The 15,128-nt window shown below is 35.4% G+C and overlaps 1 protein-coding gene across 2 annotated transcripts; it reads right to left on the bottom strand.

The window, feature by feature from the left end:
* Positions 1 to 2,648: 2,648 nt before the first annotated feature.
* LOC140961295 (oxygen-dependent coproporphyrinogen-III oxidase, chloroplastic) lies at positions 2,649 to 13,527 on the bottom strand. 2 transcript variants are annotated; one of them, XM_073419730.1, is made up of 9 exons: positions 12,913 to 13,527; positions 12,679 to 12,751; positions 12,530 to 12,605; positions 4,366 to 4,460; positions 4,195 to 4,278; positions 3,419 to 3,506; positions 3,178 to 3,302; positions 3,001 to 3,099; positions 2,649 to 2,897 (listed from the first exon to the last, which is right to left on the bottom strand). In XM_073419730.1, the coding sequence occupies exons 1-9, from the start codon at positions 13,461 to 13,463 to the stop codon at positions 2,829 to 2,831; spliced, it is 1,260 nt and encodes a 419-aa protein (XP_073275831.1). In that variant the 5' UTR covers positions 13,464 to 13,527; the 3' UTR covers positions 2,649 to 2,828. The 2 variants fall into 2 exon arrangements, with proteins under 2 accessions (XP_073275831.1, XP_073275832.1); XM_073419731.1 differs by lacking the exon at positions 12,679 to 12,751 and having other exon boundaries at positions 12,933 to 13,523.
* Between the last annotated feature and the right edge of the window lie 1,601 nt (positions 13,528 to 15,128).

Genomic DNA, 15,128 nt, shown 5'->3' with positions numbered 1-15,128 from the left:
ATGTATATTACATGAATGTTGTTGAATTTATTATTTATATGTATATCAGTATATGTATTTTATTGACCAGAGTAAATAACCAGTGATTAGTGAGGTGATTAAAGGCATACTAACAATGACAAATATTGATGTGATGTTGATTGATACATTTCAACATGACCAAAAAATGTAGTTGTCAAAATATTTATTATTTAACAAGGATATCAAATTTCAACAATACATAACTCAAGGATTATTCGAAGGTTAACTTTCATGGATGCACAAGTGACTACTTTTCAAATGCTATATTTATTTAAGAACAAATAATATCTTTTTTTCGGACCATCAATTATTTACTAACAATATGAATATGATATTACAGGAAACATGGTATATGACTTGATTTTTGTTAATGTTATTCAACAATTTGAGCAGCTTTTAAAATGTAACAAAAGTTATCTGATATGAAATCAATTGTGAAGCAAATAAATTCAAGTTATCCAAATATAAACCCGAGTATTGAGTTGATAATGTAAAAAGAAACTTTAGTCATTGAGTTACAACGAGTGCCAAATTTAGACAGACATAATTTCGCTTTAGAGAATTTGATCATTTAGCAAGTAATCCAAATGACACTGATGACCAAAGTAAGTTTTCATTTTATTTATTATGTATTTACATATATATTTTTTTTATCAAATAATGTTATCATGCACATATATCATTGACATCATCAAGAAAATTCGACCATTAAACAATTTCCAAAAACAAGATGACATCGTTGTTTATCGGAGGGAAGTAGCTTTGTTCAACACTTTATAAGTTAATAAAATTAATTATATATACATCTCATTTTGAAAATATATACTTCACACGTGAATGTCTGAAATGATATAGCGTTGAATGAAGGGAAACTACCTCAACGTATTCAAGACTAAAATCCAGATATTGTTTTTTGCAATTTAAAAATTAATATATACCAAGGTAGTATTTTCAAATACATATGAATCATCTAGTTTGACAATAAATGTCTAAATATGCCTCTCTTTTTTTGTACTAATATTCATGACTACAACTGAAGTCTACACCGTTGACAACAATGTTTGTCAATCCACCATATCATGAGACTAAACATATAAACTCATGGTACAAATATGACATATATATATATATACAAAAATTTTTGATTGACTTAATTTTCTATCAACTACGAACTTCTACATATCGAAGAGAAATGAACATAAGAAAACTTTGAATGAACTTTGGATATAAAAAATAATAAAGGAATCAAAGCAACTCAGCATCGACAGTTGATGGCTGAAAAAAAAACTTCGGAAGAGATAATGTGTTTTGAACCAAAGTATCTATCATCAAAGATAATTTATATTGCATATTCTTTTATGGCTTTGAGATGACATTAGATGATATAACCGGAATTAAATTTGTTCACTCTTATAATATTACATGTAGAACAAATATTAATACATCAAAGCAAGCATTAAGAAAATAGAAAATAAATCAATCCCGTAGTACGAGGCATGTTGTAACTGTTTCAAATATTGTAACAAAACTACCGATGGGTTTGATTGCACCAATTGTGTGAAGCTGAATATCGAGATCATCCCAAGGTATTGTAATTATAATTAACTTTACATGCTTAAAAATATTTAATTATTGTGTATACTTTCTCACAATTAATTTTTCAGATATCAGATAGCAATGTTGGTCTAAGATGAAAATGAAATAGCTAGAGTGACGTTGTTCGAAGTGGTTGCTGAGACGTTTATTGGTTGCTCCATCAAAAAATAATTGACATGTATATTAAGGTGAATTAAAACATTTATTTGAATAATATTATAATAGTCTAATACATATTGCTAATAACTACAAAATTTATATTGCAGAAAAAAGTAATGTGGAGCATGTAACAATACTTGATCAACCAAGCAAAGAAGATCACAAATTTCTTTTCAAGTTATACAAGTTTGTCTTGATAACAAAAATGGAATAACATCAATAATTGTGGATGAATTGGAGAAACCACAACTCAAGAGAAATGCTGATAAGAAAAAAAGAACTGAAACATTAATGAAATACAAAATAAAAACAAGAAAAGAACGAGCGAAAATGGCGCAAAGGAAAGGGCAAAGCAAGTACAATATGAAGATAAGAAGACAACAAATACTAAGAAAATGACAAAACCACATAAAAAGAAATAAAGTTCATCATGTTTAAAAATAGAAACCATACAAATTCAAGATAATGACAAAATTGTTGATTTCAGTAAAATGATGATGAAACTTAGACGATACAATCACATAGAGATGATCCAAAAACTGAAAATCAAGCAAGAAAATATTTTTTTATATTATGAATTTTCAATAAACAATGAATCTTTCGATTTCACTCAACATAAGTGTTTTATGTCCTTATTTATATCATATAATGTTTGTTCATTACGTGCATTGCACGTGTTACTAGTAATATTTAAAAAGCTAAACATATATTATAAAATAGAATGCATGATATTATTGTTTATCATATTATGGTGTCCCACCGCTAAGTAAAAATAATAATATAGAAAGAAGAGGAATATGTAATTTTCATCCTATCATATAAATGAATAAATAATTGATTGTTCAAAAAAGATGCTGCATTTACCCTCTTGGTTTGCAAAACCGTTATATATAAATAGTCAGATAGTACTCTAGTGTTGATTGTTATTCAATCCATCACGAGTAGATACACTTGATGCGTCACAAAACAAAGCTATGCAGACAGACCACACTTGAGCAGACTAAAAATACATACTGTAATTTTAAACAATGCCGAATTACAAAAAGAGAAACTCAGATCCATTCCTTGGGATTAATACAGGCATCCAACAGTTTCCATTCTTCGCTTCCCTCTTCTGGTTGCTGAATATATAAATGATTGCAGTTAGTTTATCCAACATTTTGCATCTATACATGCACACAGACCCATTTATTGCAACAAAAGACAATGTGAAAGAAATCTCACGTGGTCATATTCCCATCGTGCAGTTAATGGAAGTGATACAAGAATACTCTCGATCCTACCACCGGTTTTGAGACCAAATGTGGTTCCACGATCATAAACCTTCAATTGTTGAAACAAAAATTTAGAACATATATTCTTGAATGTTTTTTGCTTCAAATATTGGTTATGGATCAATACCAAGTTGAACTCTACGTAGCGTCCTCTGCGCAGTTGCTGCCATGACTTGTGAGACTCTGTAAATGGCATGTCCTTTCTCCTCTCCATGATGGGAATATAAGCTGGAATCACAGAATTTGTACACTCTGCAATCATTTAACAAAAAGTAAATTGAAGTGTTGGTCTTTGATCAAATAAGCAAAGACATTGAAACCACTAACTGCCTATGTAAGCAGTATACAAAGCTCTTCTAGAGAATTACCAGAAGCAAAGGAAAGAAGCATCTCTTGATCGTATGTATTCAAATCATCAAAAAATATACCCCCAAGACCTCGCCTTTCCCCTCGATGCTGCATAAATACTAAGATAATTAAATTTAATTGCTCATCTTTGAAATGCTGCAATACATAATCAATCACTCGCTCCCTTTGGTGATAACAAGCACATGATAGGAAAGTAGGGGTCCAGGCAAATAAAATGAGAAAACAAACAAGGCGAAAGGACAAAAAGACTTTTCTATGTTTAAATGCAGTAAGTAGCAACAAAATATGTAGACCTTAGCCCTTAATAGAGTGAAAGGGCGCCTGAATCCATCACATTTGGTGATATGAAATCAGATGAACTTTAACTCAACAATTTTTCACAGAACGATTCCACATCTAAAGATTGCTAGTTAACATTGCTCTAGTGAAAGGGCAATAATGCCACTCGGAATTAGCGAACAATGAGGGGTGACCAGAGGTTCAGCACTATCACAAATCCCCAACATATTATAGAAATAATTTCATTTTGATTATGACTTGTTTCAGATGGTAAGAACAGGAGATAAGTTATTGTATTAAGACCTCTATTGATTGTGTGAGAGTACAGAGAAGAATCATACAAATTTCATAGGACAGACTTAACCTCAAGGTCAATGCTCCAGGATAGTGTCAGTTGTGAATGTTCGCCAAAATACGTAAATTGGAAGTAGAATAGAAAAAACAAACCAAATTTGCTTAAATATTGTACAGCACAAATTATGGTTTTATGTTGTACCTTGATATAGAAATAATCATCACACCATTTCTTGAATTTTGGATAGAAATCGCTATTGAACTTGTCACAAGCACTCTTTTGGACCTATAACATGCACGCATATTTAATTAGTAAAGCTTAAATATGATAACACTGATGTAGTGCAAATATTGTTGGTCAGTGTGTTAATACCGAATGGAAATGCTTGACGTCCTCTTCAAAAATGTAAGCAGGAGTCAGATCTGTACCCCCACCAAACCACCACTGTCTTGGTGCTCCTGGGGCATCTGCGTAGGTTAAATAAATAACATTTTGTCAACACATTTTATAGATTTATGCAGAACCCAGAAGAAAAATGAACAGCAAGATGAAAGAACAAAGTTTGTATTGGTCTTTAGTCCAGGTAAAATATTGGGTACAAATAGCATATCTGACATCGCAAAGAAGAGAGGTCCCAAAAAAATAAAAACTAATACTGTATAGTTACAAGAAACTTGAGTAATAGGAAACAAAGTCAAAATAGGACAAAAGAGACTCTTCAATCCCACATACCATACAAAGGAGGATCTTGAACACCTCTATGATCGCTTCTTCGTTTCTGGGAGATTAGAATAATACCTTCCACTGACATAATTAAAATGCATTTGCTACAAGAAATATTGGCTATGTTTCAATTCAAAATAGCTCCGGAAACAAAACCGGACATTACCATCTCATTTTCATTTCATTTAAAAAAAAAAATAAAATTTCTAGCTAAATTCATATCCTCAACACAACCATTAGCATTATTTAACCTTCCAACACTTCCATCATACTTTACCGTTATATTTTATACTACCAATAGATAATATTTCAAAATTTTAAAAGACACAACCCACCCCTAAAAAAATTAATATGCACAAAACATCATTAACCCAAAATATTCTTACATATATCTTGTTAAAAGACAAATCTAGGACCGGGCATACATCTCCTTCATCATTATAATCTACAAGTCCATACTAATTGTTGAATAATATATTGAATTATTATCTAATAAGTAGATAATGGATTATTATCTACTAAGTAGATAAGATAGTGATTTATCTTTGTTTGTATTTTAAATTCTTTTAGATTAGGATATTTTGAATTATTCTAGATTAGGATAGCTTATGATTACTTCTTCTTTAAATATCATGTACAAAACAACGTTGAGGAATACAATGGAAAACGTATGTTTTCTCTCAAGCTCGATCCTCAAAAACCACATGGTATCAGAACTATAACAAAAAATCCATTATGGCATGGCTTCCTCATCCAAATCTTCAACTTCCAGCTCCGCAACTCCAATAGTGCCCATCACTCTGGCGGCCGCCGATACTTCCTCCATCCCGATCACTTGCCACAAATTAAATGGTCAAAACTACCTACAATGGTCACAATCTATAATGATGTTCATCCGTGGAAGAGGAAAAGATGAATTCATCACCAGTACGTCGAACCGCCCTGAAAAATCCGACTCCAAGTTTAGGGCCTGGAATTCCGAAAATTATATGGTAATGTCTTGGTTGATCAACTCCATGACGACTGAAATAAGTGAAAAATTTCTCCTCTATACCACCGCCAAAGACATGGGAGGCCGCCCGTGATACGTATTCATCCAAGGATAATACATCAGAATTGTTTGATGTTGAAAGCAACCTTCAGGACCTCCGTCAAGGTGACTCCACTGTCACGGTGTATTTTAATTCCCTCACTCGGCTATGGCAACAGATTGACCTATTCGAGACTCATGAATGGAAGTGCCCTGATGATGGTGGTCTATATCGTGTGATTGTGGAAAAGAAACGCATCTTCAAATTTTTATCGGGCCTCAACACTACACTGGATGAAGTGCGCGGACGGATATTGGGCACAAAACCTCTCCCTGGTCTTCGGACTGTTTTTTCAGAAGTGCGCGACGAGGAAAGTCATGTTGGGTCTTCTAGTTCCTCCATTGTCTGTCGATTGTTCTGCATTAGCTACGCAGAATCATTCATTCTCCGCTGCCGATGATTTTGGTGCAATGCGACAACCACAATCCCACATGAAGACAGGTCGTCCATGGTGCCCCAAATGCCGAAAACCCACTCATACGGTGGAAACATATTGGAAAATCCATGGGAAGCCTGTGGATTGGAAGCCAGCACGTGAAAGACAAGCCAATGCAGCAGTAACAGAAGAATATTCTGTAAATCAGCAACCTCAACAGCCTTTCACCAAAGAACAACTCGAACTACTCCAAACACTATTTGGTTAGAATACTCTTGCCACTTCTCCTTCACTCACTGGCACTAGTAATATGGCTCACGCAGGTATTTTCTCATTTGCTTCGACTGCTCAACATGAATTGTCATCTTGGATAGTAGACTCGGGTGCCTTTGACCACATGACTGGGAATATGAACTATTTTCAATCCTTTAGCCCATGTAATGTTTCGAATACAGTCCAAATTGCAAACGGATCATTATCTAGAGTTGCTGGTTATGGATCAATTCAATTGATTGATGATATTCACCTTCGTACAGTTTTATTCGTACCAGATCTTGCATGTAATCTGTTGTCAAGCTCAGTAATGATCTCAGATGCACGGCTAAGTTCTTTGTTGATTTGTGTGTTTTCCAGGATTCGGTATCGGTGAAGAAGATTGGCGGTGCTGATCTTTGTGCTAGACTGTATCTTCTCAAGATGAATGTTTCCAAGAGTTCCCCAACCCCAAGTCTTTCCCAGCCTTTCTGTTCTCATTCTGTTTCAACGTGGAACAGGGATAGTGATATCTTATTGTGGCATTATAGATTAGGCCATCCAATTTTTTGGTATCTTGGCATGTTGTTTCCCTTTTTGTTTAATAATAAAAATCTGCATTCTCTTAAATGCGATATTTGTCAATTATCTAAACACACTTGTTGATAAGTGTTGATAAGAATATTAGGTTGATAAGGTTGTTATTAGGTTAATAAGGTTGTTAGGATAAATAAAAAAAAGTTTGTTTTTATCTTGTTATTTAAATTAGATTGGTATCTTATCATTAGGTGTGATCTATTCTTTATATTCTGCTGAACTTTGAGATTGTAAATTCAATTTTTCGATTCATTCAGTCTTTGAAGCTTTGAATAAATATTTTTTTGAAGGCGTTTATGCCTCTCTGTTTTTCCGTTTTTATTCCATCGGCCTTTATGGTATCAGAGCCAGATTCCACCGTTATGTGTTGTACCATCCGTTCTGCCCATAGTTGGGTCATTTGCAAACTTCACGCTCCAGATATTCATTCCTGGGCGTGAGGGGGGTGTGTTAGTTGTANGTGTAGATTATCAAGAAACCTTTGCACCAGTTGCAAAAATCAATACAATACGAGTTTTATTATCCTTGGCAACAAATCTAGATTGGCCTCTATATCAACTGGACGTAAAGAATGCTTTTTTGAATGGGGATCTAGAAGAAGAGGTATACATGGATCTACCTCCTGGGTTTGATGAAGAAAGGAAGAGTGGTAAAGTTTGCAGGTTAAAAAAGTCACTCTATGGTCTGAAGCAATCTCCACGAGCCTGGTTTGATAAGTTCACCAAAGTGATTCTAAAACTTGAATTTCTACAGGCTCATACTGATCATACCCTATTTTACAGACACAAAGATGGAAAAATAACGATTCTTATTGTTTATGTGGATGATATTGTTCTTACCGGAGATGATCTACATGAAATGGAAAGGCTGAAACTGAAACTTGCAGCTGAGTTTGAAATGAAAGATTTGGGAAAATTGAGGTACTTCCTTGGCATGGAAGTGGCAAGAAACAAATCTGGAATCTCGGTATCTCAACGGAAATATGTGATTGATCTTTTGAATGAGACTGGAATGCTAGGATGTAAACCAGCTGACACACCCATGGATCCAAATCAGAAATTGAGAAAAAATGGTTGCCCTGTGGAGAAAGGAAGATATCAACGCCTAGTAGGGAGACTAATTTATCTTGCTCATACTAGACCAGACATAGCTTTTTCAGTGAGTTGTGTAAGCCAGTTTATGCATGCCCCGTCTGAAGAACACATGACAGCCGTCTATCGAATCTTAAGGTACCTTAAGGGGACTCCGGGAAAGGGACTTCTCTTCAAGAAAACAGAAGCAAGAAATGTTGAAATATTCACTGATGCAGATTGGGCCGGATCAGTGGGTGATAGAAGATCTACATCAGGGTATTGTTCCTTTGTCTGGGGAAATTTGGTAACTTGGAAGAGTAAAAAACAATCAGTGGTAGCAAGGAGCAGCGCAGAAGCCGAGTTAAGATCAGTGGCTCATGGTATATGTGAAGTTTTATGGTTGAAAATGTTACTTGAAGAACTGAAAATGAATGCAAGTATGCCATTAAAACTATTTTGCGACAACAAAGCTGCGATAAGCATATGTCACAACCCAGTGCTTCATGATCGAACTAAACACGTTGAAGTTGATCGACACTTTATTAAAGAGAAGATAGATGAAGGAACCATCAGCATAGCATATACCCCAACTTCGGAACAAACTGCTGATATCCTAACAAAAGGCCTTTTTAGGCCATTGTTCGAAAAGATGGTTGACAAGCTAGGAATGTATAACTTGTACATTCCAGCTTGAGGGGGAGTGTTGATAAGTGTTGATAAGAATATTAGGTTGATAAGGTTGTTATTAGGTTAATAAGGTTGTTAGGATAAATAAAAAAAAGTTTGTTTTTATCTTGTTATTTAAATTAGATTGGTATCTTATCATTAGGTGTGATCTATTCTTTATATTCTGCTGAACTTTGAGATTGTAAATTCAATTTTTCGATTCATTCAGTCTTTGAAGCTTTGAATAAATATTTTATTGAAGGCGTTTATGCCTCTCTGTTTTTCCGTTTTTATTCCATCGGCCTTTAACACTCGTACAACTTTCACGCATAATTATTACAAACAATAAAAACCTTTTTCTCTTATACACAGTGACATCTGGGGTCCCTCAAATGTAAACAATATGAGTGGCACTTGGTTTATTTTATTTGTCGATAATTATACACGTCTTTCTTGGGTGTTCTTGATGAAAGATAAATCAAAGAATTCACAGATTTTCAAACATTTCCACACCATGGTTCAAACACATTTTTCTACCCATATTCAAATTTTACGAACAGACAGAGCAAGGGAATACTTCAATTCTGTTTTGGGGGGTTATTTGCAAACGCATGGAATTATTCACCAAAGTTCTTGCGTTGATGCACCCCAACAAAACGGAGTGTCTGAGCGAAAAAATCGTCACCTCCTTGAAGTTGAAGGATGTAGATCACTTCTTTTCACTACGAATGTCCCAAAGTCCCACCAGGGTAATGCCATCCTCTCAGCCACTTACCTCATTAATCGGATGCCCTCTCGAGTCCTAAACTTTTAAACCCCCATCTGATGCTTCCAGAAATTTTTCCCCAACTCACACCTTCTTCACGAGATTCCCCTTTCCCCTTAAGGTTTTTGGTTGCTCATGCTTTGTTCACATCCACTCCCATAATCGCAGCAAACTCGAACCACGCGCTGTCAAATGCATATTTCTTGGTTATTCTCCTAACTAGAAAGGGTACAACTGCTATTCTCCCGTCACCCAAAAAAAATTACTCTTCCATGGATGTTACCTTTTTTGAGTCTGCATCATTCTATCCCAATACATCGGTTCAAGGGGAGTCTTCAAACAATGAACCACTACATTGGGAACCCACTACACCAACACCATACATTGAACCGATCCCCGAGCCATCTTGTCCCTCCATCAATGAGCAAGCTGAAAAAATATAATCAACCCACTGCCTCATGTCTATTCCCGAAGGATTCATCATCAAAAGAATGTACAACCTGTACAAAATTAACTTGTCCATGACTACTCTCAGCTGTCAAATTCAGAAAAAACCACAAGGTACGTCTGATCCCGATACCCCGTTGACTGAGTACATTGAACCTGATAATAGACCAAGTGCTGTGAGGAAGGGCGTCCGAACATGTACAATGCATCCTATAGGTGATTTTGTATCATTTAAACGCTTTTCTCCTGTATATCGTGCTTTTCTTTCCACTATAGACCAGATTCAGGTTCCAAGGGACATTGATGAAGCTCTCAGTCATCCGAACTAGAAGGCTCCTGTTTATGATGAAATCAGAGCACTGGAGAAGATTAATACATGGCACATCACTTAACTCCCAGCTGGAAAGGAACCTGTTGGATGTAAATGGATCTTCACAATCAAACATAAGTCCGATAGAAGTATAGAGCGGTTCAAAGCAAGACTAGTGGCTAAAGGGTATACACAAACTTATGGTATTGACTACCAAGAAACTTTCGCTCTTGTTGGCCCGACTCAACACTGTTCAAGTTCTATTGTCCATTGCAACCAACCTAGACTGGCCTTTGTATCAGCCTGATGTTAAGAATGCATTTCTCAATGATGACCTTGAAGAAGAAGTGCACATGAACATTCTTCCAGGATTTGAATCAACAGATACCAAAAATAAGGTGTGCATATTGAGAAAGTCACTACATGGGCTTAAACAATCACGTAGAGTCTAGTTCCATCGATTTACCAATGTGTTGAAGAAAAATGGCTACACTCAATGTCAATCTGATCACACATTATTTGTGAAACACTCTAAAGAAGGTAAGATCGCTACCATTATAGTGTATGTGGATGACATTGTACTTAAGGAAATCATACAGACGAAATGGCACGCGTGAAACTGATTTTCTCGAAAGAATTTGAAATGAAAGACTTTGGCCCTCTAAAGTATTTTTTGGGAATGGAAGTGGCAAGATCATCTCTGGGTATCTCAATTTCACAACGAAAAAATGTTCTTGACTTACTGAAAGAAACTGGTATGTTAGGGTGCAAACCTGTGGGTATTCCGATGGATCCAAACATCAAGATAGGACTTAAAAAAGACAGTCCTCCTGTTGATAAGGGGAGATATCATAGATTAATAGGCAAACTTATATACCTAGCACATAGACGACCGGATATTGGATTTGGGGTTAGTGTTATTAGTCAATTCATGAATACCCTGAAAGAAGAACACTTGGATGCTGTATATCGGGTGTTGAGATATCTAAAATGGACACCCGGCAAAGGACTACTCTTTAGGAAATCATCTATCCGAAAAATAAAAGTGTGTAGTGATGCTGATTGGGCTTGATCTCCTACATAATAGACTTTCCACGTCAAGATATTGCGCATTTGTATGGGGGAACTTGGTGACATGGCGGAGCAAGAAGCAACCTGTGATAGCTCGTAGTAGTGCTGAAACAGAGTTCCGTGCATTGTCTAACGGAATTTGTGAAGGAATATGGCTCAGGAGACTACTTGATGATTAAAGGTGGAAAATGATCATCCTATAGAAGTACTGTGCAATAATCAAGCTGCCATTAGCATCTAAAAAAATTCAGTCCATCATGACAAAACAAAACACGTTGAGGTTGATCGACATTTCATTAGTGAGAAGATAGAAAACGGGATGATTGACCTCGACTACACTCCTACTCAGTTGCAAGTTGCAGATATACTTACGAAAGCACTTCACAGGCCCATTTATGAATATTTGAGTTCCAAGCTTGGCATGATCAATTTATATGACCCAACTTGAGGAGGAGTGTTGAATAATATATTGAATTATTATTTACTAAGTAGATAAGATAGTGATTTATTTTTGTTTGTATTTTAAACTCTTTTAGATTAGGATTGAATTCTTCTAGATTAGGATAGCTTATGATTGCTTCTTCTTTAAATAACATGTACATAACAACATTGAGGAATACAATGGAAAACGTTTGTTTTCTCTCAAGGTCGATCCTCAAAAACCACACTTATACTACTATTTCATAAAATGCTATAAGCATGACACTGTATGCATATCTCAAGCTAAAAGATGGTCGGCCAACTCCTAAATCATACTATGCTCATCGATATGATATATATTTTCTAATAAGTACAATAGTGTATCAGTATACACCATGAAGCATTTTCAAGCATCATCATTACAATAAAAACTCTTGATGAAGAAAATGATAGCTCCAAATTTCCTTCAAAACCTAAGCGCTTTCAATAAAATCATCATCAAAGTCACGATTGTGACATTCTCACTTTCTTCACAACAAAGTTATAAATGGCCCACCATCAATCTTATTTCAAATTTATCCGTTCATTCAAGGTCAATTGCAAACAAGACAGACATTTGATTCAAAGTTATTGATATATTATGATACCACGCATTTCTCAAAATGTTGTGCAACTCCAATGAAGTTAATAATTCCATGTCAGAAATCAATTCACAAAATAAGAGCATGTAAAATGATGAGATACCTTTTGGAGAATCTGTCTCAAAATACCGATAATTAAAATGCAAGGTTGGAGCAAAAGGATTCTTTGGATGAAGAACCTGAAGAAAAAGAAACCAAAAGGCCTGGCATGAAGTCAAGCAAACAGAGCAGCAAGGCAAGAAAACATTTTACTTGCAAACAGTAGCAGCAGCACAGATAAAGAAGCAAAACAGAACATACACCTCTGCTGCAGCCTCTTGATGATCTTTTACAAGAGCACTAATTTAATCATACTACATTTTTGGTGAGTTAAAAAGTACGTCCATGGTAGGGACGTAGGGTGGTATGTAGTTTGCAGCCCATATTTATAAAGCATCACCAAAACTGAGAAAATCGAAAGGAAAATAGTAAAGAAGCGGATTTTACAAAAGAAACGGGGAATTTACGGAGCTGATGCCGGCAGCAAAAAATGGAACGGGGCCTGGCTTGACATGGCCATCATCGGAGGGCTTGGCTGCTCTATAAGCCTCGGGAGGCATGACACCATAAACAACAGAAACATTGACTCCTGCCTTCTCCCATACAGCGCCATCCTGCAAGACCCGGCTGATTCCGCCGCCGCCGCCTGGCCTGGACCAGACATCTTCCTTGAACTTGCCATCTCCATCCAAGGCCTCAATGGCTGAACAGACGCTGTCTTGAGCCTCCCTTATCATCCTCTCGAACCTGAGCCGAACCGAATTGGAAGAGTTGAAGCTATTCTCGTCCGCCTCTCGGAGGAAAGTGTGGGGCCTTTCGGCTTCCATGGTTTCCTTCTCGATCATCGGGGAGGATGAAGATGAAGCGCAGAGTTGCAGCGAGGTAAATCTGGGCCTGATATTGAATCTCGGCACGAGGGTAAAGCTCAGACTCCTTGTAGAGGAATACGAGAAGGGTACAATGGCGGAGGGAGAAACGGTGGCTGTTGCGGTCAGCATCGCCGTGAGGAGGAGGAGGAGGAGGAGGAGGAGGATGAGAGGAGAATTGACGATAAGGAAAAAAGGCTCTTTTGTGTTTTCATTTCATTTTCCATTTATAAAAGTAAAATTAATTTTGTGTTTGGTTTTTTATAATTTTGTGAAACGAATTTTATAATATAAATATAACCATAATTTTATATGTTAAATAATTAATACTGTTAAAATGACAAACAAAACTGAACTTAATTCAAATAAATACATGATTTACAGGATTTATATATTAAAAAGAAAATAATTCAAAATATAATTATGATTTATTTAAGTTTTTATTTTTATATTTATATATCATAATATGTAAATATTTATAATACAGCAATTGAAAGCATGTCACGAAATGTATAGAGATCATCCTGAAAAAAGATTCAACAAGCTTGTATGGAAAAATTTGAACTAAAACCAATCCCTTTGTAACAAATGAGTAAATATGTTATGTTTATTGTGAAAAAGTAAAAAGTAAAAATCTCAAACTCTCAAAATTATCACACTACACACTTTATAATATTTTTCTCTCAACTCAATTGTGATTTTCTTCACAAATGAGAGATCTATTTATAGAAAATTTTTACAAATAATTCAAAATTAAATTACATCATTACCTTCATCATCACACACAAATTTCAATATTCAACACCTAATTTTACTTAATTTTCAACATTCAAATATTCAACATTCAAATATTCAATACACACATTTTAAATATTATTTTTCAACACTCCCCCTTGTGATGATGATCATAATGATTGTCTTCATTACGTGTTTTTATACTGTCTCGTTAAAAACCTTACTACGAAAAACTCATTGGGATAAAAATCATAGTAAGGGAAAAAGATCTGATGAGTTTTCACTTGATTGAATGTGACGAACATCAATACATTTATTCTTCTCAAGATCTTTGGTGAATGCGAAGAACTTAGGAGGAATATGTTTAGTTCTGTCGCTTTTTATGTATCCTTCTTTCATTTGATCAACACATGCAGCATTATCTTCATATAGTATCACAGGCTTCTCGTCTAATGATAATCCGCATGAGATTTGGATATGTTGGGTCATTGATTTTAACCATACGCATTCACGGATTGCTTCATGTAGTGCAATAATCTCGGCATGATTTGATGAAGTTGTTACGAGCGTTTGTTTCTGTGAACGCCAAGAAATTGCAGTGCCTCCACGAGTAAATACATATCCAGTTTGGGAACGTGCCTTATGTGGATCAGATAAGTATCCAGCATCGGCATAACCAATTATACTTGGATTAGCATCTTTTGAATACAAAAGTCTCAAGTCTGTCGTTCCTCGTAAATAACGGAATATATGTTTAATTCCGTTCCAGTGTCTCTTTGTTGGATATGTGCTAAATCTTGCCAATAAATTTACGGCAAAAGATATATCAGGCCTTGTACAATTTGTAAGATACATAAGGGCACCAATAACACTTAAATATGGTACTTCTTGACCAAGAATATCTTCATCATCTTCATATGGACGGAATGGATCTTTTTCTATGTTTAATGATCTAACAACCATTGGAGTACTTAAAGGATTTGATTTATCCATATTAAAACGTTTAAGGATCTTTTCTGTATAATTTGTCTGGTGAACAAATATTCCACATTCTTTTTGTTC

Source organism: Primulina huaijiensis, chromosome 16, assembly GCF_012295235.1.
Source record: "Primulina huaijiensis isolate GDHJ02 chromosome 16, ASM1229523v2, whole genome shotgun sequence".
NCBI classification, from domain to species: Eukaryota; Viridiplantae; Streptophyta; class Magnoliopsida; order Lamiales; family Gesneriaceae; genus Primulina; species Primulina huaijiensis.
Note: the sequence above shows the minus strand (reverse complement) of the source record. Positions and strands in the feature narration are given on the sequence as shown.